This window comes from Piliocolobus tephrosceles, chromosome 18, assembly GCF_002776525.5.
Source record: "Piliocolobus tephrosceles isolate RC106 chromosome 18, ASM277652v3, whole genome shotgun sequence".
Taxonomy (NCBI): Eukaryota; Metazoa; Chordata; class Mammalia; order Primates; family Cercopithecidae; genus Piliocolobus; species Piliocolobus tephrosceles.
This window is the reverse complement of record NC_045451.1, coordinates 49,891,199-49,917,283: the sequence shown is the minus strand read 5'-3', so window position 1 is coordinate 49,917,283 and position 26,085 is coordinate 49,891,199. Positions and strand designations below refer to the sequence as shown.

Here is a 26,085-nt window from a genome sequence, read left to right as displayed (position 1 = left end):
GAGGAAAGGACCCTAGGTGGCTAGAGAACTGGGACTCCCACACAAGGTGACCGGGTTCATTAAAGGAAAAGAGTTGGGACTACAAAATGCTATGAAGGGCTGTAAGGAAAAATATAATTGCCACTGAGAAACGTATGGAATATAGAAGGCATGAACAGAGAAACGGAATCTTTCACATGTCTATGTGTCCACTGCATTTGGTTTACCTACAACGATTTTTAACATCTAAAAAATAAAAGCTCTGTTTACTTTGCTTGTCTACACTCACGCACTGGCTTGACTCACTATTAGGGACAAACCCTATGGTGTTCTGTAAACCAGTTCTAACATGTTGGAGGCACTGTGCAATGTATACCTCACCAAAAATCAACACAGACATGTCTGAATCATCTACTGTCTTGCTCCAAATGTCAGAAAGTTCACATGGTACACACAGTTTGTTGTTTTCCTGTTGCAGTACACTCAACAACCACAGAAATGGGTCAGGGTTAACAGAAAGCCAGCACACGACTTCCCTGGATAGTGACTCACAATGGCAAGCGATTCCAAGCCTAAAAAATGGAGCAGAGTGACTTCAATTCAGGAAGTTTTGCTAGCACTGCAATCAGTTTTGGAATCCATGAAGTCTGTTTTCCACAAATAGAAAAACCTCAAAGAAATTTCTAAAAAAGAACCTTTTAAAAGGTCACACTACTTCTTAGAGGTCCAAATCCAATATGGAAATCAAGTTATGAAGTGAGACAAGCACTTTCCCACCTATGCTATAAACACTCCATTAACAGTGTGGTCACAGGCAGCTTGTTCAAACTTTCCACCTGATGTTAATCATATTATCTCATAAGTTAAATTCTATTTGAACTGGAGTTAGCCCTTTCAAGTAACCAACTTTCCACTAAGTACCTAAATGTAAGTATAAAGAAATGAAAAACAGTAGCCTAGGGGTTTTGAACCCCAGATGCCATCCCTGTTTTGTGCTAGAATTTTTGTGTGTGTTTTTTTTTTTAGTACTATACTTTCTGTTTGTAGATTCAGTAAATAATTTGCAAGGATTCTGAATAAACAGGCTGAAATGTGAAAATTGCAATCAAAAGACTCTAAAATTTTTAGAGCTTTACTGGCATTTATAGAGCAATCTAGAAAAGCCACATAATATGTCACCAAATAATTCTGCAATGTATTTGCTCATATTCTCCATTTCCATGTCTCTCATAAAGCTTTTAAGAAAATAATTTTTTTAAAAGTTCCTTTCTTTCCAAGTTTTACATACACCAATCCAAACTTTGTCCCCTTTAATACTTAAATCACTACCATCAACTGGGTCAGCCGCTAGAAAGCAGCCACAGCTGGGAGCAATCAGGTTTCCATAGGAAGCCATGAGCCGGAAGCTTCTACCACATGGTGAAAACAACATCATTTCTTCCTGAATTCACCCTTCACTGTGTTGTTGCCACAAACATTTAACACTGGAACAAAACAACCCAGTGAAAGATGAACTTTCACCCCTAGAAAAATTAATTAAGACTATAAATAGGATTTAAGAATGGAGGCAGAGTGGTTTTGATAAAAATGCCATATAAGAGTTCAACTCTACAATTTATTTCACCACTGATGGTTGTGCTGAGTCAATTTTTTCCTTTTTATTACAATAATTTCCAAACATACGGAAAATTCAGGTAATGAACACCCATATACCTTTTACCTAGATTTAACAACTTGTTTGCCAGAGTCATCTATTTTTATGTCCACTTTTGCTCATTTTATAACCACATTTCACCCTTAAATAATTCAGTATGTCTCCCTAAAAAGTGAGGATATTTTCCATCATACTATATAATACATTGACTACAAATAACAAACTCACAATAATTCCCTAATCATCTCATCATGAATACCATTCATATTCAAATTTCCTTGAGTTATTCTTAAGCAATGTGAAGTAGGACTAGAAAGCTACATTAAAGATTGGTGACAATCTTCAATCCATTTTTGCAGCAAAGACGCACTTAGATAATCGCTTCATCTTTGTTTTGAGTTAAAATATGAGTGTGAATACCAATGTGTGAAAAATACATTCACCCTCTAACCACAAAAACTATGTTACAGCAGCTCTGAAATAAGTAAAATGAAGTGCAGAGAGGAAGAGAATAACATCTTTGACTCTTGAGGAACAAAATGGTAGAGACCATTTCCTAGACAGCAGGCTAATATACTACTGAATTACTTTCTGTCTTTTTCCTCTTCTGAATCATTGCCCTTAGTCTAGAAAGATTTCTCAGATTCCATTATTCTTAAAAATATGAAACACTGGAAAGTCGATTTCACTCCTACGTCCTCTTTCTTGGCTTCCCCTTTTTTTAAATAAAATTTTTATATTTACTTTGCTCCCCCCAAATCAAATGTCATTGGTTTCCCTTTAATGCAAAATATCTTTTCAAAAATAGTTGATCCTTGCTTGCTGCCCACCTTTCACTCATTTTTAACTCTCTTTTGTAATCTAATTTTCCTCAGTTTCCTTACTTGAGACTGCCCTGTTGAACATCACCCAATTCCCTCTTCAACACTTAAAAGACTCTTTCCCCAGGCCTCCAGCCTCTGATCTGATCACTTCCCCAGGCCCAGCAGCTGTCCCCTCGGAGGCCCAAGGAGCTCCCCTGGAAGCTCTTCCTGGAAATTTACTGAGCAATGGGAATGTCACCTGTATGCAGATGACTTGTAAAACTGAAAAAAGTCAAGACATATATCTACTTAATTTTTTCCTAGAGTCAGAATACAAGTAGGGAGCTACTGTGAAAGGAAGAAAAATGAAAGCTTTACCCAACTTCTCGGTTAATTCTAACGGATCTCTCCTCTCTAGGATGACTTCCAAGTAAAAGTGCCTCCTAGCACTTTCCAGGGAATAGTGGAGATGGGGGCAGGCTCTGAAGCCACATATCCTGGGTTTAAATCACACTTATTAACTGCATATTACTACAAAAACTTAACATCTCTAAACCTTAGTTTGTACTTGTATGAAATATAGATAATAGCAACCATTTCATGAGTTTGTTGTGAAAGTCATACGAAGAAATAAAAGTAAAATGCTGAGTTAACAAACTGCCTAAGAAATGGTAAGCACTAAATAAATTTTAGTTATTGTTCACGATAACCTAAAAATTCAATCATCAAAAATGGTTATTTTTTAGACCTATAACATTTTTTAATGGCAAAATGGCTGAGATAAATGTTCCTCGGCATATTATATTAGTTCTGAGGACTTCTGAAAAGAAAGTTTGGTTATTTTCCATTTCATCACATAAGCTTTATCCCATGTAACAGGGAAAGTACACCAAGCGTTGTTCAACACTAGTAGTTACTCTTATAAATGGATGATTCATGCTAATTAAACTTGCAACCCAGGAGAATAAAATTAGCTTGTTTCAACATTTCCTTTTGTTCAGTAATTACAATTCAAGGTTATGTTAGATGCCACATTACTATAATTTTGCCCAAGAGACAAACACTGCACATCCCACATTTTTAAAAACAGGCACTGCTGATATAAATCCAGGTGCTTGCTGAATAAGGGCCTTGAAAACTGCATAAGCAATTCTTACCCATCTTGTGCTCAAGTGTCACTTAACTTCTGTACATATTACAACTAAGAGGGAAAGTACTGAGATCATTTTAGCTTGTTATAGATTCACCAGATTTGCAGGAGGATGAGAATTTAAAAATAGAAGCCAAACGTGGCTGGAGTTTATCTCAGATGCTTATGTTCAAATAGCAATCTGTTCATCCATGATGACAGCACACTTGCCACGGAATGCTATAAATTTTCATAAACCCACTCAGAATTCCATTACTTTGCAAATCGGCAGGCCACTGATATACAGACACCTCACATTCTGATCCATTTGGTTTCTCAAAGCTGTCTCTTGGTAGAGTTTTCTTTGTTGTCTTTCATGACAGAGGGGAGTGAGAGGAGATACCATTTATTTTGTATTACTCACGTGCCAGCACTGTGCTGAGCCATTTACGCAAGTTAGATCTCTGAGAATCTGCACAATATTTTTCTACAGCAGATCTCCATTTTATAGAGTGGAGACTTGGAGCTCAGGACAGCAAATAAAATTCCAGAGAGAATGGCATATTTAGGCTTTCATGGGGCTTGAGGTTTATATTCTTTTTTTTTTTTTAAAGTCACATTATGCATACTAAGTTAGGTTTCAGGCCCTAGAAAGGGTCAGCATAAACAAGGGCCTCTGAGACACCAGCTTTAGTGGTAACCAACTGGGGATCTGTGTGACTGATCATGCTGAGCTGCAGAGACAAAAGGAATTTGATGAATAGATACATTAATTGTAGAATAAAAACCATTCATCTTTAGAAATTAAGTTGCTAGGTTTAAAAAGTTTAATATTTGTTTTTGTTTAATAAGTCAGGGCAAAAGTGTGGGAAGAAGAGTTGGTGTGCACGTTGAGCTAGCAATGTCTGACACAGGTCTAGGCAGTTTGGAGTTAATGTTCTGAGTACACAGAATGCAGAAAAAATCTGAGTTCTGTATTGTACATTTCTTAGGAAAGGTTTGCCCCTTTGGTAGCAATGTGAAGTAGGAAAGTTCAGATTACATTTATCTGTGATGCCTTTTGAATACAATTTCTATGAATGTGGCAATCTCCTTTCTAAACACTGTCAATTTTTCTTAAGTGGGTTCTCTACTATTAGCAAAATACATGATGTTGACTGGACACATTCTCTCAGAATCAATTATTAGGTATACCAAGAAAACACCTTTTGTCTAAAACTTATTTTGCCAGAATAGGGAATGTCTTTATTTTCCCAAAGCACATCTAAATAATTTTAGAATTCAGAATAAGGAGATTCTTATCACTACCACTTCAGCATGAGGTTCTGATATGAACTACGGAAGTCATAGTTACCTTTTTTCAAAGTTTTACGAAATTATTTTTCATTTTAAAAATTTCATGAAAATCTCTGATGTAGCATATATCTTTAAAATGCTGAGTTTTATCGCTTTCCAAAATATGCATGAATGGAGCTGTGGCCTATGGCTGCCCAGGCTGTGCACTGCCCAACTCCAAGGGACTGTCTTAACAAAGATCACAAAGCAAGGAGTACTGCTTGGAATAGGAAAGTGTAGGAGCCTTGATCAAAGGAGAATACTGATTGAAAAGAATGGCTGCTACGTGTGCCAGAAAATAAGGACATGATTTAAAAAATGAAGGGGGCATGTCACAGTGACACAGGTGCCAGCCTATACCCAAATGAAGAAACACAGAACTGTTTGAAGAAACAAGGACAGCAATATATCATAGTACACTGAATGGCATAAGAATCCACAAGTCCATGCTCATAATAACAGGTAGGTAAAAAAATAAATAAATAGAAGAGAGAAAAAAAAGCCTTTCCTTACAGGAGAATGACGGCTAACAAATACAAGAAGGAAAGATGGAGTTAAGTTAGAAAAGCACTGTTTTGCCACTTTCATAGTAAAAATGGAATCAGACAGTAATCATCAATAGCTACTTAAAAGGGGAGTGGTGGGGGGAGAAGATTTAGGGAAACAGCAAGATAATTACAGAGTCTAAAAGTATGTACTCTCAAATTTCCCAGTAATGGTAATTATTGTAAGTAAATAGTAATTGTACAGCAGAGAAACTGGACAATATGTTAACCAAATGATCAAAACTAAGATCACCAATAAGGAGCAAAGGACATCCCTTGCCACTATCACAACACAGAGCAGATTAGCCAAGACTGCGTAGCCTCATCCAATCATGAGGACACGGGGAAACCCAAACTGAGGGTTGTTTTAGAAAATAATTTGCCTGTATTCTTTAAAAAATGTCTATATCATGAAACACAAAGATGGCTGAGGAACTTGTTCCAGATTAAAGGAGACTAAAGAGATACAAGAGCAAAATACTAGAAGTGGTCCTAGACTGGATGTCGTTCTGGAGAGGAAAAAAAATACAGTAAGGTCTTATTGGGACAATCAACAAAACTAGAACATGGACAGTAGATTAAAGTATTAAATGTACTGAATTTGCTACCAGTGTTGTGGTTACATAAGAGGATATCCTTGTTCTTAGGAAATACACAGTGAAGTATTAGGGGGATGTATGCTGTCTACTCTCAAATAACCGAGAAAAAAATAAATAGCATGTTTGTCTGTATTTTTATGTGCATTTGGTGGGGAGGGAGGAGGGTTAAGAATGATGAAAAACAAATGTGGCAAAATGATGCTAAAAATGGGTAAAACCGGGGAAATGGCACAAGGGAGTAAACTATACTACTGCAACTTCAAAATAAAATTACAAAAGCAAAACAAACAGCAGCAGCCCAAATAACATTGAGGGGTGCCAGTATTCAACTAGCTTGAATGAAGAGAAAAGTAATTCAACTTGTAAGTAGTGCAGGAGAAAGAATTAAATCCTTAGAAACATTTAGTTGCTAACATGATCATAATCATCACCATTAACATTTATGGAGGCTTACTAAGTGGTAAACACTCTGAAAGGTGTTTCTCTTTCAATCTTCATAATTACCCTAAGAGAAAGGCACTATAATTATCTTCACTTTATAGATGAGGAAACAAAGGTTTAAAGAGGTTTAGTAACTTGCCCAAAGTAATATAGACAAAAAATGGCAGAATGAGAAATCAAACTACGTCATTTGATTACAAAGCTGATGGGCTTTACTACTCTGTTAAACATTTTTAATTACCGTTTATTAACTGTCCTCAAAGAAAGTGAGATTCATTTCAACCTAGAAGAAATTCTGAAAAATTGGTAACATATACATATATAAGGGTTTCCTCTAATTAAAAGTAGAGCACAAATAAGCTAGGGAGACATAAATGATTTTTGGTCTCCACAATGTATTATATGTTCTCTTTCTTCCAAGGGCTAAACCTGGCAATAAACAGATTCTTGGAAACAAAATATATCCACTATAACCTTGAAATGATCACTCATATCAAGACTCATAGGTCTCCATTTTACACTGTAATCAAAACATTCTCCCAGGCCAGGTGTGATGGCTCATACCTATAATCCCAACATTTTGAAAGGCCAAGGCAGGTGGATGGCTTGAGACCTGGAGTCTGAGACCAGCAACAAAGCAAGAACTGGTCTCTACAAAAAATTTAAAAGTTGGCTGGGCATGGTGCCAGGTACAAGCCTGTAGTGCCAGCTACTCAAGAGGCTGAGGTGGGAGGATCCCTTGAGCCCAGTAGTTCAGGGCTGCAGTGAGCCATGATCACACCACTGCACTCTGGCCTGGGTGACAGAGTGCAACCTTGTTTCAAAACAAACAAACAAACAAAAAACACTTATAAAACCACACTGCCTTCTTATTTACCTGTTTGTAAGATTTTTTTTTTTTTTAAAACTACTAAATCACTAAATTTGTCTTCGTAAAGCAGGTTTCATGGTGCTATCTTAAGACATGAAACCCAAAACAAAATGATCAGCTGGAATCTATTTGTACCTCAAAACTTCTACTTAAACTTCTTGTTGAAAATTCAGGAAGACAGCTTAGAACATTTAGACACTCATGACCAACCATTCATTCTATTTTGTTTAATGGCAAATAATCATGAACTATTTGGTACTATTTCAAGCTTTTCCTTCTTTAATATATTTTCTCTCCTTTCTGTTGAATGATGTGATCTTCGTGCCCATATTTCCTCTTAGTCTTGGCACCTCCATTTCATTTTTTAAAAATGTATCATTTGCAACATAATCTATCATCTTCCTTATGGATCAAAAGAAAGCTGCTCAACAATATCACATCTTTCTTCCCAATGGAAGCTGGATGGTTCTTTAAAAAAAAAGAAGTTCCAAACACCAAAATATTTACAAACATTTGTGGGTGTTTGAGGAAATCTTATCTCACATTGTGGATGCTCATTCTAAAATAACGGGTTCCCAACACTGGCTGTATATTTTAACCATGGGGAGCTTTTAAAAATTCTGGTATCCAGCCAACACTCCAGACCAATTAACTTCTGCAGGTAGGACCCTACATCAGTCTTTTTAAAGCTCTCCAGGTGAATCTAATGTATAACCAAGTTTGCGATCCCTGAGTTGAACACCCATGGCCACAAAGAATTATCTTTTGAGTGCAGATCCAAAGGCTTCAGGTGTTTTCTATAATTGGTATAACTTGTGAAGGACTGTATAGTCCAACTGGTGAGTGTGCACATAGGAAAAGGTAACTGAATGAAGACTGAGGACGTGTGCTAAATGAATGGGACACATCAGGAGACCAGAGGAGACCATGTGGGGCTGCAGAGGATGGCTGCACCCTCCTGATGAAATGATGAGCTGAGGGAGGCAACTCCAGCCAGTCAGAGACTGTGTGAATGGAAAAGTGTCTAGTATGTTCAGGAAACAGTGAGATGACTAATGTAGCTAGAGTAGGAGGTTCACTCTCTGGAGTAGAAAAGATCAGTTTGGAGAAGTAGACTAGAACCAGCCTCTGGAAGGCATTCAACAAATCAAAGAATCTAGTGGCAGGATGCAGTCTCTAAGGGGGTTTGAGGAAGTGATAAAATGAGGGCACTCTTGGGAAGACTGATTTGACAGAGCTTTTCACAATGATTTTGGGGGAAAGACTAAAATGTAATTTCCTCATAGAAGAATACAGCAGATTAGGTAAAAGAATATAGGATGAAGCAATGCAGCAATTTACCTTTCTTTCCAGTTTTCCACAAAGACAGAAACAGAATTTGGATTTGCTGAAAATAGCATGGATCTCACTGCTAGTAGGAACCACTCTGATGAGAGAATGGGTAGGGTAGGGGGTTTGTTTCATTCTCTGCCCCTATGAAAACTGCCCCATTTGCCTGAGTTACAATCTAACAGATGTAATGCTTTCTACAATTATTCATTTCTCTTTTCTTTCATGAAGGCTATTCTTAGGGCTAGGAAATACAATTCTAGAGGACTAAGTTTTAGGCCAGAGAAATTTTGTTTTCTTATAATCTTTTTGAGTAAGGATTTTTGAGAAGCTAAGTAATGCCTGGGTTGTATCAGCAATTGAAGATTCCCAGGAATCAAAAATGGTACCAAACTATTCATTCATTCATTAAATATTCATCAAACAAATACCATTTGCTGTGTCTAGACAGTGGGAATACAGTAAGGTCCCTTTTCCAAATAATAACTCTCTGGGCATTGTAAAGGGGTTATTTGAGAACACAATGGCAGTCCAGGGCTACACAATTTATGGTTAGTTGATTAAGATATTCTGAACAGACTTGGAAAATACTGAACAATAATAGAGAAAAGACTAAGATCCTTTATATAATGTATTATAAGTGCCAGAAAAAGCATATGGTAACATAAGTTTTTTTTAATGGCATTTATAAGCTATCACTATTTAGAGCTTATTTAAGCCACTAGATGTATCCCAAGCTCCTAGAACAGTACTGGCACACTGAATATACTCAATAAAAATCAGTTAAATGGCACTGTTGCATTGAATCGAGTTCAAAGTGAGGTGAGAAGGCAGGTATTACCCTCATTTAACTAAAGCAGCGAAGGCATCTCAGTTGCCTGTAATCTAAATGCCTATTGAAAGCAGAGACATATCCAGGTATGTGAGCTACCAATCCAATACTTTTAAAACCAGACCACAGTGTTAATTTGTGACACGGAATCTTGTGAAATCTTCACAAAGTCATTCACAAAAGCAATGCTCAAACTGTATACAGGATTCCTCAGAGACATGACCCCCTGAAGCTCCCAGGTTGGCTACATGTATTGATTTTAATTCCAAGACAATAGACGTGTTTTATTTTTAAAATTTCTATCTTATAAATACCTAATAAGAATCCCCATTTAACTACATGCATTAATTAGAAAGACTTCTAACAAAATGAAGCTGAGCTTTCACTGATCGATAATCACACACAAATGTTTGCTTCTCTAAGTCATTCTACTTTGTAGTTTACAGACAATTCTTAGAGGAAAAGTTTAGCTATTCACATCCCCTTTGTCTCTCTGCCTCGTCTTGGCCCTTGGAGGAGTCTTACCTGCATAATGTACTGGAATCTCTATCTTTGGCCCAATGACATAGTGACCCTCCTCCAAGCTGTGGGCAGTAATGGTGGTCCACTGGCGGCAGGAATGAATCAGCAGGTAGTCATTTTCCCGCAGCCCTTCTACGCACTCTCCTAGGAAATACAATTTTATATGAGAAACTCAGAATTCATCATCTGCTTACTCCATACTTTGCAATAAAATTTCATTAGTTAAAACTTGACTAAGACAGAAGTTGATAGTTCATCCTGAGATAAAGTTTACCTCTGAATTGGTTTTTTTTTTTTAAAGGGTATTCCACACCAAGCTGACAACTGTACACAGAAGTCCATAAAAATGTTTCCCACTGATTTGCAAATAAATATTCAAATATCACATTATACCTAAATGATTATATTTTAATGATAATAAAACATTTATTAAGTACCTAGGATACATTAGATACTCTTTAGATGCTTTGCATATAGTGTTTCATGTAATAACTTTAGGAGGTAGGTAAAAGGTAATGCTCCTTCTTTGCAGGTGAGAAAAATCAGTTTGAAATGTTAACATGTCTAAGCTCACAGATTTAATAAACTGAAATGCGAGGATTCAAAGCTAGGTCAGATGGATTGAAAGCTTATGATTTAATCACTACAATAAAGCTACAAAAATAAATAATCTTATCTCTGTTGAGAGAGTACTTGAAATTAAATGCTCACAGTTCCTTTTAAATTTTATGTTTGCCAATTTTCTCTGGCCTCCTACCAAACTTCCCAATCAATTAAAAATAATGATTTATAGCACACAAATGAAATTTCTTTTCATTTTAATATTTTCTGAAGTAACTTTTCAGCATTTGAACTGACGACAAACTATTTCAAAAGAGAAATTCATTCCCTGAAACTTAAAAAATGTTTTTCTAGCTGCTGAAATAATCCATCCCCTTAATCCTAGTTTAGTAATTTTAAGTGCTCAAAGAAAATTAGCCTGAAAAGGCTAATTTTTTTATATAGAAAACAGCCTTCCTTATTTTGACATTTAGTATATTACAGTAATTAAGTTATTAGTGATTTAACTGTGTGTTTTGAAATGGCATTTGTAGATCTCTCAAAAATTATTAAAAGTTTCAGTACTTTTGCAATAAATAGAGGAGACTGTAATGATCAACTTGGCTATCCCAACCTAAACTATCTAATTTGATTCCAAAACAGTAATGCAACAACCTTTAAAACAGTCTTGGCCTGGCATGGTGGCTCATGCCTATAATCCCAACAGCCCAGCTGAGAGGACTGCTTGAGTCCAGGAGTTTGAGACATGCATGGGGAACAAGGCAAAACCCCATCTCTACAAAAAAAAAAAAAAAAAAAAAAAAAATACAAAAATTAGCCAGGTGTGGTGGTGCATATCTGTAGTCCCAGCTACTCAGGAGGCTGAGATGGGAGGATCGCTTGAGCCTGGGAGGTGGAAGCTACAGTGAGCTGAGATTGTGCCACTGAACTCCAGGCTGGGTGACAGAGCGAGATTCTGTCTTAAAAAATAAAAATAAAAATAAAATAAAATAAAATAAAATAAAAAGATTAAAACAGTCTCAAAGCAGGAATACTTTGCAGCACAAAATACAAAGAGTTAAAAACTTTATAAGGGGACAGGGAGAGAAAAGCAACAGATCTGGAAGTAGAGGTACATTAGCAGGAGGGGCAGAATCCAATTCATCAGGGGGGATTTTTCAAACCAGGCTCTGCTGCCCATCACCTCTTGAGAAGATGTGGCCTCCTTTTTTCAGAAAGATACTGCCTGGGGGTCAATGGTACTCATGAGCCCTTTGTATCCCTCAACCACCTTAGGGCAGGAAGGAAAAATCTAGAACTGCTGCTCCAAAGGAGAAATCACGCAGCCTCCTGTTGAGCGTATGCACAATAGGCAGGAGTTACAAGCAGCAGGTTCAGAGTCCCACAGACCTGGTCTCAAGCGATGTTCTGCTACCAACCACGGTGTGGTCTTGGGCAGGAACCTCCTCCTGCCACCTGTGAGACAGAGTTATTAATACAACAGGCCCTGCTGCACAGAGTGGATGTGGAGATGCACAGAGGCAGTGAACGGAAAGTGTGTAGCACCAGGTCTAGCAGGTATCAGGACACATAAGTTATTAATTTTATGGTATGCTTTTTTCCCCCTAAAATGTAATGCTTCTATAAATACTGTAATTCAAGTTATATTAACCTTTAACAAATTAGGAAATGACCTTCAGAGGAGTCGAGAAACTTGCCCAAAACTGCACAGCTTAGCAAGTGGCAGAAGCTGACTTTGGGGTCTCTCTCCATCTCTTTCCTGCTCTTCCAATGCCACAGTGTCCCTTACCTTGAAAACCACTGACAGTAATCCAAAGAACAGGGAGAAACTGACCTTTGGCTTCAAGTTTCATTCATTCCCTCAACCAATATAACAAGCACTGTTCTGAGTGCTAGGCACACACCAGTGAACAAACCCAAGATCACTGCCCCAGGGCACTTACTATTCAACAGGGAGAAAACAGCCAACACCAGGAAGAAACATAAGTAATTAAATTACAAATTAATTCGAAGGTGAGAGATGCTGGGTGGGGGAAGTAATGGGTAAGATGATCAGGATTATCTAGAACAGGGGACAGTTCACACATTTATTTTTAACTATTCCAACAAACATTCATTCGTTATCCAATAAACATTTATTATTTTTTATGCAAATGGCAATGAGCGACTGGGCAAAAATATAAAGAAGACTTGGTCCCTACATTGAAGAACTCATTCTTGAGGGTGAGGTGGGTTCCTATGTAATTTTACATAAGAGAAGCCATGATGAGTGCTATGCAAGAGGAATACGAAATGCAGAGCAGAGATCAGGATTTCAGCAGAGGAGATCAAGAAAAATGTGAAAGGGCAAATACAGCACGTGAGCTGCTCTTTCTTTGAAGAATGAGCTGGGCTTAGGTAAGAGAGAGGCAAAGGGGAACCACTGAAGGGTTCTGGATGAGAAGATGGCCAAAGCTCTGCTTTAGAAAAATTAATCTGGTGGAACTCTAAAAGATGGATTGGAGAAGAGAGAAACCAGAGACATGGGGCGTAAGCAGAAAACCCAGAGGTAGAACACACTGCCATTCAGGGGGAAATAAACGTTGTTTTCTGCAACTAAATTGTTGTATCATAAAAACTGTTTTAATTTTATCCCACAGTGGGCTCTAAAGAGGCAGCCAAGAAACAACTGCAGTCAAGTTAATCAAAATGAAAATTTAATGTTAAGTCCTACTGCTAGCTGGTGTAGTAAACACTCCAGTAAGAGGATTCAGAATGACTTTTAAAGCCATAAAGTAGTAAGAAACCAATGCCTATTTTTGAGCTTATGTATTATTTTATTTTATTTTAACTGAGCTGTGTGCCTGCTTTAGGCAAAATAAGTTCCAGAAAAATTGTTCAGAAATAAAACTTAATATAATCACTTAAAATATCCTGGGGTAGGCCACTAATAGAGACATTACACTAAATGAATTCATAAAGTAAACAATTTTGTGACATAATTATTCTGTTGCTTAACTACTACATATAATGTACTAAAATTTACATATTTAACTCAATGATGTAGTAAGGAGAAGTCTAAAAGAACTGCATGTCAAATTCCAAAATATGTGAATGCCATCCTGAAATTTCCCCACATTTAACATGCTTCTGGGATATGCTTGGATTTTACTTGCCCCATTTGACCTTGATCTTTTCAACATTAAGTCTTACCTACCTGTTAAAATAATTTTTAACACTAGGATAACTAGAATCCATGAAATCTGCAAAGTTAGTCTGCTTAAAAAAAAAAAGGATTCAATTTCAAAATCCAAAATAAACATTTATAAGCTGGACATGCGCAAATGGGTAATTCTCTTTTCTGCTCCTTTGGCTTCTGGGCCAACAGATCTCCTGAGCCACCTTTCTGATCCCTGTTTGCTATTTTCTCTCAGTGCTTTCTCCTTGACATTTGCCATAGCTGTAGGAGTTATTGAGGCTCCACCCCTTAGCCTGTTCACCCTGTCTCCTCTACAATCTTACATATTTCTCAAGAATTCAATTAGTTGCAGACAACTCCGAAATCCTTGTTAATACCAGTTGCTAACTTTTATTCTGAGTCCTATTCTAGACTTTATTTCCTACACATTTCTAACTAGATGTCCCTCTGCCCTTCATTAGGCATCATATATTCAATCACTACACACTTATTGAGGGCCAATTATGTTCTAGGACCTGGAAACTTGGTAATGAACCATGTACCTGTGCTTGTGGAGTGGACCTTTTGGCTGGATTTTCAATCTTTTCTTTCTTTCTTTTTCTTTTATTGAGATAGTCTTGCTCTGTTGCCCAGGCTGAAGTACAGTGGTGTGATCTCAGCTCACTGCAACCTCTGTCTCCCAGCTTCAAGCGATTCTCGTGCCTTAGCCTCCCGAGTAGCTGGGATTTCAGGCATGCACCACTACACCCAGCTAACTTTTGTATTTTTAGGTTTTAGCATGTTAGCCAAGCTGGTCTCAAACTCGTGGCCTCAAGTGATCTGCCTGCTTCGGCCTCCCAAAGTGCTGTGATTACAGGAGTGAGCCACTGTGCCCGGTCTCAATCTTTTTATTCTCCTAATATATTTAAATATTGTTGTAGATAACATTTTAAAAAATGAAAATGTAGTACTACTCACATGCCTTCAACAGTTCCATTCATACAGAATGAGGCCCTGAGTCCAATACTCAAGGTCCCCATGATTTATTTCTAATAGTTTACTACCTTATGTTACCCCCTCCTGCTCCCAACCTACACAAAACCCAAAGGGACTGTTCCCTGCTTACATACATGCTGTATTCTCACTTATATGAGCCCTCTGCTCACTTCAGTTTCCTTGCCTTGGCCTTTATCTCTCAATCCTTACTTACCCAGTTCCTCACCCTAACTCAAGTGCTACCTTTGTGAATGTCTTCCTGATTCTAATCTTTCTTTGTTTTTGTTTTGAGCCAGGTTCTCGCTCTGTTGCCCAGTCTGGCGTGAAGTGGTTCAATCACAACTCACTGCAGCGTCAACTTCTCAGGCTCAAGTGATCCTCCTGCCTCAGCCTCCCAAAGTGCTGGGATTACAGGTGTGAGCCACTGAGCCCAGCCCTGGTCCTAATCCTACTCATTTAAACTGCACTGATTTTATAGCTTTGCTTACAGTCTATGCTGAATTTATAAGTCTGTTTTAAAGCTATGAGTACAGAAATCTTAGACCAACTTTTTAATGTTTATGTATTAATATTTAAATGCCAACACAATAAAAATAACTTAACCTGTAGAAATAACAAGCATTTTTTTTCCCTTTTAAAATTGGTCTATACATTCACCAACTTTGAGAAACATGGTTGTAAAGAATAAGGAACAAAGGTATGCAGGACCATAACATGCTATTAATCTTTATTTAGAATATTTCTCCCTGGACACTGAATCTTATTTTTTTATGCTGATTGTTAAGTATTTCAGCTTTGTCCAAATTGTCATTACCTTCCTTACAGTTGAATGTAGCTGAATTACCGCATAACTATAGTGCCTTTATGAATTAAAGCACCCTTCTGAATTACTTAGGATGGCTGTGAATCAATGTAAGTAGTTATGTAACATCTGTCACAGCAGAACCCAAATCTCTATTAAATGCTTTTGTATTTTTAAACATGAAGAGGAAAGACATTCGGATGACTAAATATAATATGTTAATAATAAACTTGTTAGCTTAACTACTGATGAGTTTTCTTTTAAGGTTGGGATGAATCCAGAGAACAAAACAGACACATGCTCATGTTGGGTTTTTGGGTTTGTTTCTTGCCATTCTTATGTTGCACAAAACAAACCCCAGTTGACAGAACAAATAAAAGGCAAGTATACATGATTTTAGTTAACTCTGTAAGTTGTGTGCTCGTATATTAAGGTTTTTTTTTTTTTTTTTTTTTTTTTTTCACATTTGTGTTTCTTTGTACTTAGAGTATTTCACATCAGAGTAACTGGCTTGGTAAACCATCTGAAGCTATATCCCTGCAAAAGGCATGCATGTTTAATCCTTTCAACTCCGAAATACCTAACTTTGCAAATATATAACCTTACATGACAGATTATTTTTCTTTTTAAAGTATGTTTTTATTCTTCATTAGCCTGATTTTTTCTCAGCACTGTGGTAGAGCCTTGTCTATAGTAGTAGACATTTAAATAGTTGTTGACTGACTAATATGGCCCCACTGAAATAATCTGATTTGTTAATACATATATAATAAGAATCAGATTGGCTGAACTTGATATTGTTTTTATCTGTCACAGACATAAACTGTTCCTTATGTCTTAGCTAGATCTATTAAACAATGAATAATTTAATAAGTTCTATGATTTCTGTCTTGGCACTTATTATCAATCTAATTAAACAGTTGTGCATTATTTTACCAATATCAAAAGGAAAGCTATTCAAGTTATAATACTGTACTTATTCTTCCTCTTTTAATAAATAGTGTGGCATAATTTTAATTATGTTTACTTGTCCTTTTCAGGTAGAAAGGAAATTTACTGAGTCAGTTAAATACCCAAACCACTGTACTTCTCTTACAATTTTTTTTTTTCTTTTTGAGACAGAGTCTCGCTCTGTCGCCCGGGCTGGAGTGCAGTGGCCGGATCTCAGCTCACTGCAAGCTCCGCCTCCCGGGTTTACGCCATTCTCCTGCCTCAGCCTCCCAAGTAGCTGGGACTACAGGCGCCCGCCTCGTCGCCCGGCTAGTTTTATTTGTATTTTTTAGTAGAGACAGGGTTTCACCGTATTAGCCAGGATGGTCTCGATCTCCTGACCTTGTGATCCGCCCGTCTCGGCCTCCCAAAGTGCTGGGATTACAGGCTTGAGCCACCGCGCCCGGCATTTTTTTTTTTTTTTTTGAGACAGAGTCTCCCTCTATCACCCAGGCTGGAGTGCAGTGGTGCGATCTTGGCTCATTGCAACCTCCGCCTCCCGGGTTCAAGTGATTCTCCTTCCTCAGCCTCTTGAGTAGCTGAGATTACAGGCGTACACCATCATGTCTGGCTAATTTTTGTATTTTTAGTAGAGATGCGGTTTTGTCATGTTGGCCAGGCTGGTCTCGAACTCCTGACCTCAAGTGGTCCACACACCTTCGCCTCCCAAAATGCTGGGATTACAGGCTTGGGCCACCGAGCCCGGCCTTCTCTTAACAATTTAAACTTTTTTCAAAATACCTTCAATGGAAGGGGCTGACTACCAAGTAAGAGTCCTCTTCCTTCCAGGTGCACAGTAGACCACAATCCCTAACTGCCCTTGCAGTTAAGTGTGCCATGTCACTGAGTTCTAGCCAATGATGTATGAATAGAAATGACATTTCCTACTTCCTGTCCTGGCCTTACCCATGAAAGCTGCTCATAAGCTATCCTCTGTGCTCTTTTCTGGACCAATGGCTAAATATTGATTCTCAGGAATACCTTGGAAAAAAGTGAAGATAGCACAGCTGCAAGCAGGCCGGTTTTCTCAATTCATATGTATTCAAACAAACCATCTACCTAAGCCCTGACCGGTCACATACTGAGTTGTTATGTGAGAAATACCATTCTACTGTGATATTATGCCTGTGATGTGTTGCAGTTTTTCTTTTTGGTTACAGCAGTTAGCCTACCCAAACTAAAACATCTATATACATAACTCTCAACACCAGCAGTCTTCTGATTCTAATCATCACTAAAGTTTTATTACACAGGCTGTTCTTTCTAACTATTCTTCACACATACAAACTTACCTTCACCTTGCAAAGGTAGCTTAGATTTAAAAATGCCATTCCTCATTCTTTTAGTTACATTTGATTCTATAAACTGAGGGATATAATTAAACACTATTTAATTCGCATCTTCAAACATTATTTTTATTTTTCTTTTTTGTAGAGAGGGGGTTTCACCACGTTGCCCAAGCTGGTCTCAAACTCCTGGACTCAAGCAATCCACCCGCCTTAACCTCTCAAAGTGCTGGGATTACAAGCGTTAGCCACCACGCCCAGCCTAGCATCCTCACACATTTAAAACAAATGATGTCTTAGTTGTTTTCCTGTCTTATAAACAAACAAGAACTGTTTACTGTGAGAATACAACATGACATTCTGGTAGTATTTCTCTGTCCCGATGGACTATAATCAAATTACATGATGAGTAAAGAAACAGTATGTGGTAGGGGGAAAGAGGTGAAATCATAGGAAACTGCTATAAAACAATGAAAGAACAATCATGAAATCAAAAAATGAAAATGTTGTCTGTGAAAAGGCAGCAAGGTGTTCCAAACAGAAAGTCAAAAAAGAGGAGGAGAATTCTGAAAGAAATAATTGGCAACTAACTTCTTTTTTTGTTTGTTTGTTTTTCTTTTTTTTTTTTGAGACGGAGTCTCGCTCTGTCGCCCAGGCTGGAGTGCAGTGGCCGGATCTCAGCTCACTGCAAGCTCCGCCTCCCGGGTTTACGCCATTCTCCTGCCTCAGCCTCCCAAGTAGCTGGGACTACAGGCGCCCGCCACCTCGCCCGGCTAGTTTTTTGTATTTTTTTAGTAGAGACGGGGTTTCACCATGTTAGCCAGGATGGTCTCAATCTCCTGACCTCGTGATCCGCCCGCCTCGGCCTCCCAAAGTGCTGGGATTACAGGCTTGAGCCACCGCGCCCGGCCTGCAACTAACTTCTAAGAGGGAGAAATGATAAAGTGATAAGGAAGGATGTGGTTATAGGACATCACTGAAGTATAGGTAATAAATGAAGTCAATGGAAACTGAAAAAACCAAAATGTCTTCAGTGGGAAAAGAAAGCTCTTGGAACAAGAGAAGAAACTGCTTTTAGCCCAATGGTTGAGGTATTATAAGAAAGTATAAGACTGAAGAGGAAGGAACAGACACTGGTATCAATCAAATAAAACTATCTGAAGCCACCTGATGATAAAAGCTTCCTGCAAAGCATAGTATGGATTTTAAAAAGACAAAGTTTCTGGACAGATACCAGGAATGTAAAAGAAAATCAGTGTCCTAAATCTGAGCAGCCACAATGAATAATTTTATTACTATGCTAAAAGTCACCTCTAACATTCAGCTATCCCAAAGGATCCTCCAAAACTATGCAAGTGCCTACGTTTGTTTCTACTCTCATTCACTTCAACAATGCAGCGCATTACTGGGTGCTGTTATTTTGTGGATACTAAGACACGTGGTGCTCTGGAAAAACAACCACTATAGACAGCAACAGTGGCACTTGAGTTTAGTTGCTGTCCTGTTCTAATCATGTGTAAAAATGAGAACACAGTTGCTCGTCTCAGGGCCAATGGTCCCCGTGTGTGAGAAGGATCGGCAGCCTTAAGGAAGACGGTGACAGTGGTTCTGAGTGGAGGCTGCAGTGAGACAAGATCTCACCATTGCACTCCAGCCTGGGCAACAAGAGTGAAACTGTCCCAAAAACAAACAAACAAAAACCAAAAACAAATAGATTCCTTAGGATTTTCTGTATGCAAATTCATGTCATCTCTGAAAAGACACAGTCTTACTTCTCCTTTTCCAAACTGGATGCCATGTTTTTTCTTCTACTTGCCTAATAGCCCTAGCTAGAATCTCCAGTACAATGCTGAACATAAGTGGCAACAAAGATCTATCTTTAAAAAGAATGGGCCCTTCTTTTCCCTCTTTATTCTTTCTGACAGATGGAATGTAGATGACATTACTAGAGTGCCAGCGACCATCTCAGATCTTGAAGGGAAGTTAGGACTGGAATTGAGGCCAAGAAATAGCAACAACTGAGAAAAAAAACCTGGGTCCCTGTCATCCTGAGCAGCATCAACCTCAGATCTCCTAGCTAGACTTCACTTTGGGTCTCTGTGACTTGAGTCCAAGCTGAAATTGATGCACAGGAGCATTTAAATAAAGTTTAAATATTGCAATGCCTGCATGACTCAATCAAAATATATGTACTACTTCCAACACACAAAAGTAGAGTTTTGTCTTTTTTTTTTAAAAAAAAAAAAAAACAACTTTACTAAAGGTGTCAATCTAAGGAAGTACTGTCTAAGCCTGGTTCTAGAGTGTAAATTTTGAACAAGGTTTGGTATCTAATTTTTTTCAACTTCAAAATAATTCCTTTGGGTTTATAGTATTTATCAATATTATGCTTCTAATATATTATTTCAAGCTTCCTAGTTTCTGATTGTAGAGGCTGTATTACTTTTGCTAACTCTAGATTACTTCAGAAAGCCAAGATTACCCTAAAATCACTAAAAATATTGTCACACCTTTAATAAAAAAAAAACTCCTTACTTGTGTCTATTTACAAAAAAGAGGTATTTGTTAACTCACTATTTGAATGGTTAAATTTGTATATATTATATGTTTTGATTCTAAGTTATTGATAAACTAAGTCAGGGGCATAAGTCTAAATGGGGTGATATCAAGTATCCCCAATGCAGAGAGAAAAACAATGAGTGCTTTTATATTAATGGCAAAAAATTGTGAGGAATACAGATGAAACATCTGTCCTAGAATTAACCATCAGCAGGAGAACTTAACGTCAGCATTAATACCTGACTGATATCAAACAGTGAGTACAACAGAAAGGGAAAGCCACTGCACAGACTGTGGCTTCTGTACCCATTTGACCATTGTTAAGACTAAATACCCAGTAACCAACTCTCAATCCCTTCTCTTGTACCTTAGGCCTTAAACATGTAGCACAGAAATTCTAGTGCAACCCATGATTAGGAGCTCCCTGTTTTCTGAAAATGTCCAAAAATTTAAAAGAAAGCAACTTAACTTTTGGGAGCAGAATCTATATGCCAATCAAATCAGAAAGGTTTTTTCCTTTAAATCCCTCAGAATATTTTTGTTCTGGGAAAACATTCCGATTAAGTTAAGCTATGTATCTGCTGTCATATAATGTTGACTAATCTAAAAGTGGCTTCTAATTCCTGTATTGACTAGAAGTATAAAATGTTTAGAAAAGTAATGACAGAATAAGTGCTAAAGATGCACTTAAGTCCCCATAGCACCTATCTTTCCTTGGCGTGTACACCATGAAACAAGCAGAAACCCTCATCTCCCCAATTAGCCTATCAGCTCTTTAGGCTCAACATCATCTCTTTTTCTGCTGTTTGCATTCCACAAGACCACTAGGCAATAGAGCAAGTGTGTAACAACTGCTTTCTACATGAACTATCTTAGGTATAAATTGGTGAATGTTCGTATCAAATATGTCTAAATATAAATTAAGCACTCAGATTTTAAACATTTAAGCTCCTCAAATAAAGCAGAATGTATAAGAAAAAAAACTTTTTTCAGGTATTTTCTATTGATATCTTCCTACCTCAAACATCAACAAAGCTACATTAAAATCCTATTTTTGGGTGAGTACTTTATTCAAAGGCCCAAAGACTATAAACTTGAACTCCAAGCAAGTGAAAGAATTTTGTTTCTACATTTTACAGTTTACTGTGAAATCCCAGTAAGAAAAGAAGAAAATCGAGATTAATCTAGACAAAGCAATATGTGGTAATGAAGTCAAAGAACTTCAAGGTGAAATCTAAGCAAAAAGGAATGCATGATACAAAAGAGAAAAAAAGATTAGGGATATATTATTACCTCTTTTCAAATGAACCCCTGGACAAAAGACTCCTTTCTCAACAGTAGAATGACCAGGAATTACATATAATAGACTCCTGCTGTATGAAACAGAAGTATGCCTTAATTCAAATCTGAAATTTTACACCCTGAAATACTGAACTGTAACTAATATTTAAAAGATAAGATTTCTACACCAAGCAACTTTCAGAAAAACAGATGAGCAACTGTAGTACCAGTATTTCTGCAAACATTCAAAATATACTAAATCTCCTAGCACAAGACCTGACACATACCATGGAATATTTCAGGCAGGCAGGTGAGAGAGGGGGCTCAGATTTACATCAAAGAATTACTCTTTGAAAATCCATTAAACTACAATATAGAGACATTCCTCTCAATAAGTCTGATACATCCAGTTTGTCCTCCACTGTTGGACAGGTCGTAAGATGATGCATTTGGTTTGTGCAATGTGTGTATCTATAACACTGTGTGAAGAGATGCTCACACCATAAAAGGCACACAGAAGACAGAGAAAGTAAGAGAATCACAGAAGCAGACAGGTGTCATCTCAGGCTACACCAGACAACAAAGGCCAAACGACCAGCCATGTTTCTAAGATCCCAACCTCTCCATCCCCAACTCTCTGCTTCTAGTAACTTAAATGAATTTATTATTCTACCTGGTAGGTGAGACACAGTGTGCATTCTCTCAGAAATAGCCTAGGATTGGATTTACAGCCAGATTTAGTTGAAACTGTGGTTTATTTATATTTATTGATATATTTTTAGAGACAATCTCACTCTGTTGCCCAGCCTGGAGTGCACTGGCACGATCATAGCTCAATTGCAGCCATGAACTCCTGGGCTCAAAAGATTCTCCTGCCTTAGCCTTCCAAATTGCTGGTACTACAGGTATGCACTGCCACACTGGATGTTTTTTAGTTTTTGTAGAAACAGGATCTCTCCCTATATTGCCCAGGCTGGTCTTAAACTCCTGGTCTCAAGAGAACCTCCCACCTTGGCCTCTCAAAGCATGGTTCTATTATTAATTAACTATATGATCATGGGTAAATTACTTAACATCTTGAGCCTTCAGTGTTCTCACATTTAAAATAATAGTATTAATAATTACATAAGGAAGTTGAGATGCTTTTATGAGTATAAATATAAAGGACTCAATATAGTACTGTGTAGATAGAAGTCTCTCAACAAATATGACTTCGGTTTTTTGTTTTGTTTTGTTTTGTTTTGTTTTGAGACAGAGTCTCACTCCATCACCTAGGCTGGAGTGCAGGGGAGCAATCTCGGCTCACTGCAACCTCCGTCTCCCGGGTTCAAGCGATTCTCGTGCTTTAGATTCCTGAGTAGCTGGGGTTGCAGGTCAAACGTTAGGGATTTTCAGTGTCAGTTTCAAATCTGGCATAGCTTCCTTTGAACTTTATTATGTGACAAATAAAACAAACATAAAATACAAGAGAATCAAATTATAAAATATAATTCATTGTACCAGAAGTCATACCAAATATATATCCTTCAGAAAAATATTTCAACTACATATTTGACAGTTTGGGGGAGTCACTCACATTAAGTAGATTTCCAAAAATACTGCTTCGCCTTAAAAACAAAACCACATACAACTTGAAAGAAACAAAGACTCATACAAATGTCAATGTTGAAAACCTAATGATGTTTCCAGTATCAATATATAAAACCACCGAATTTTAATATTATCTGTACACATAACAGAGGGTTAAGAAAAATGCAGACTATTTTATTTTGCCAGGTGGGTTGCCCTGAAGACAGTGGCTAGATGACATTCTACATCCATGACTTCAAAACGCACACAATAAAAAAGTTCAACATGAAAGGGCACTATATCAAAATAATGGAAATAAGCAAACACTAAAAAAACCCAGATCATTAAGTTTTATAGATAGGTCTATAAAGATATAATAGGCCTAAAAGAAGTAAAATAAGTGTCTCTGTTAAGTAGGGTGCAACTTCTTAAAATTGAACTGGAAAACAAAACAGCTATCATTTCTTTTTAAAACTCTAAAGATGAGGAAAGAAAAAACCCCCACCAAAACCAACCCCAAGAGTTTACAGATACTGACTGAAAGATACCATCAATTAAATTGTTACTATGGTTACATTCCCAAGCAATTATCCTGCTTATGAATAAATTACTAGCATAATTTTCTGGGGCAAAATGTAACAAAAGAAAATCACTTTGACACTTAGTCATACTTACATAAGTATATTTCCTAAACTTGTAATCTGAGACATGGAATATTTATCTGGCTTAAGGGGAGGCAAGCTATAGCTGCGAGAGTGCGTAAGTTTATTGTATACCTATATACTTTTTATAAATGAAAAATCTATTTTAATGACTGAAAGTGTACAAAAATTATAGATAAAAGGTCGCTATTTGCAAAGTTTAAGTTATATTAAATTGGAATAACATTTTAAGGTTTTCACAGACAATGACAAAATAAGGGATCAGTACAGCTTGGCTCAATAAATTAAGGACTCTCCTTCACCAAGATCCATCAGCAAATCACTGTGTCGACTTGATCCAGTGACTATTTTCTAAATTTCTCAGACAGACAAATAGATGAGTATACAGACATGAAGAAAGACAGTTAGAATATCATTAAGCATATATAAACATATGAGTTATTTTCTTCAGACAAGGGCAACTAATTGAAGAAGTTTACCTGAAGTAAGTGGTTACATTAAAAAAACGGTTAAGTCATAAAACAAGTCTTAAAATATGCAAAAAAAATTGAAATAATATGAAGCGCCTTCTTCTGACCACAAATGAATAAAACTACAAATCAATAACAAGAAAAATTCTCGAAACTATGTAAACACATGGAGACTAAACAACATACTCCTGAGTGACCAATTGGTCAACGAAGAAATTAAGAAGAAAAGTTAAAAATGTATTGAAACAAACGATAATGGAAACACAACATACTAAAACCTATGGGATACAGCGAAAGCAGTGCTAAAAGGAAAGTTAATAGCTATAAGTGCCTACATCAAAAAGGAAAAAAACCTTCAAATTAATAACCCAGTGATGTATCTTAAAGAACTAGAAAAGCAAGGGCAAACAAAATCCAAAATTAGTATAAGAAATAATAAAAATCAGAGCAGAAATAAATGAATTTGAAATCTAGAACACAATACAAAATACCAATGAAATGAAAAACTTGGCTTTTCGAAAAGATAATCAAAATCGACAAACCTTTAGCCAGACTAAGAAAAAGAGAGGGAAGAGTCAAATAAATAAAATTAGAAATAAAAAAGGAGATATTACAACTGATACCACAGAAAGACAAAGAATCATTAGTGGCTACCATGAGCAACTTACATGCCAATAAATTGGAAAATCCAGAAGAAATGGATATATTCCTAGACACATACAATCTGCCAAGACTGAATTAGGAAGAAATCAAAACCTGAACAGACTAATAACAAGTAATGAGATCAAAGCCATAATAAAAGTCTCCTAGTAAATAAAAGCCCAGGACCTGATGGCTTCACTGCTGAATTCTAACAAACATTTAAAAAGAACTAATACCAATCATACTCAAACTGTTCTGAAAAAAAAGAAAAATAGAGGAAGAGGGAATACTTCCCAACTCATTCTACGAGGTCAGTGTTACCCTGATACCCAAACCAGACAAAGGCACACCAAAACAAAAACAAACAAACAAACAAACAAACAAAAAAACTACAGGCCATTATCTCTGATGAACATTGATGCAGAAAATCCTCAATAAAATACTAGCAAACTAAATTCAACAATATACTGAAAAGCTCATTCATCAAAGCCAAGGGGGCTTTATCCCAGGGATGCAAGGACAGTTCAACACACAGAAATCAATCCATGTGACACATCATATCAACAGAATGAAGGACAAAAACCATATGGTCATTTTATCGATGCTGAAAAATCATTTGATAGAGCTCAACATCCCTTCATGATAAAAACTCTCAAAAAACTGGGTATACAAGGAACATACCTCAACATCATAAAGCCATATATGACAGACCCACAGCTAGTATCCTACTGAATGGGGCAAAACTGAAAGCCTTTCCTCTAAAATCTGGAACACAAGTATGTCCATTGTCACCACTGTTATTCAGCATAGTACTGGAAGTCCTAACTAGAACAATCACACAAGAGAAAGAAATAAAGAGCATCCAAATTGGAAAGGAAAAAGTCAAATGGTCCTTGTTTGCAGATGATATACGATTTTATATCCAGAAAAAACTAAAGACTCCACCAAAAAATTATTAGAACTGATAAACAAATTTGGTAAGTTCCAGGATACAAAATCAACATACAAAAATCAACAGCATTTCTATATGCCAACAGTGAACAATCTGAAAAATAAATCAAAAAAGCAATC

General features: G+C 37.1%; 1 protein-coding gene across 2 annotated transcripts in view; it reads right to left on the bottom strand.

The window, feature by feature from the left end:
- The window catches only part of GAREM1 (GRB2 associated regulator of MAPK1 subtype 1), a 197,154-nt gene that overhangs the window by 114,004 nt on the left and 57,065 nt on the right, over positions 1 to 26,085 (bottom strand). For both annotated transcript variants that reach the window (XM_023207736.1, XM_023207735.1), the window contains exon 2: positions 10,043 to 10,183. In XM_023207736.1, the coding sequence (XP_023063504.1) occupies positions 10,043 to 10,183 (141 nt within the window). The remainder of the gene's footprint in view (positions 1 to 10,042; positions 10,184 to 26,085) is intronic.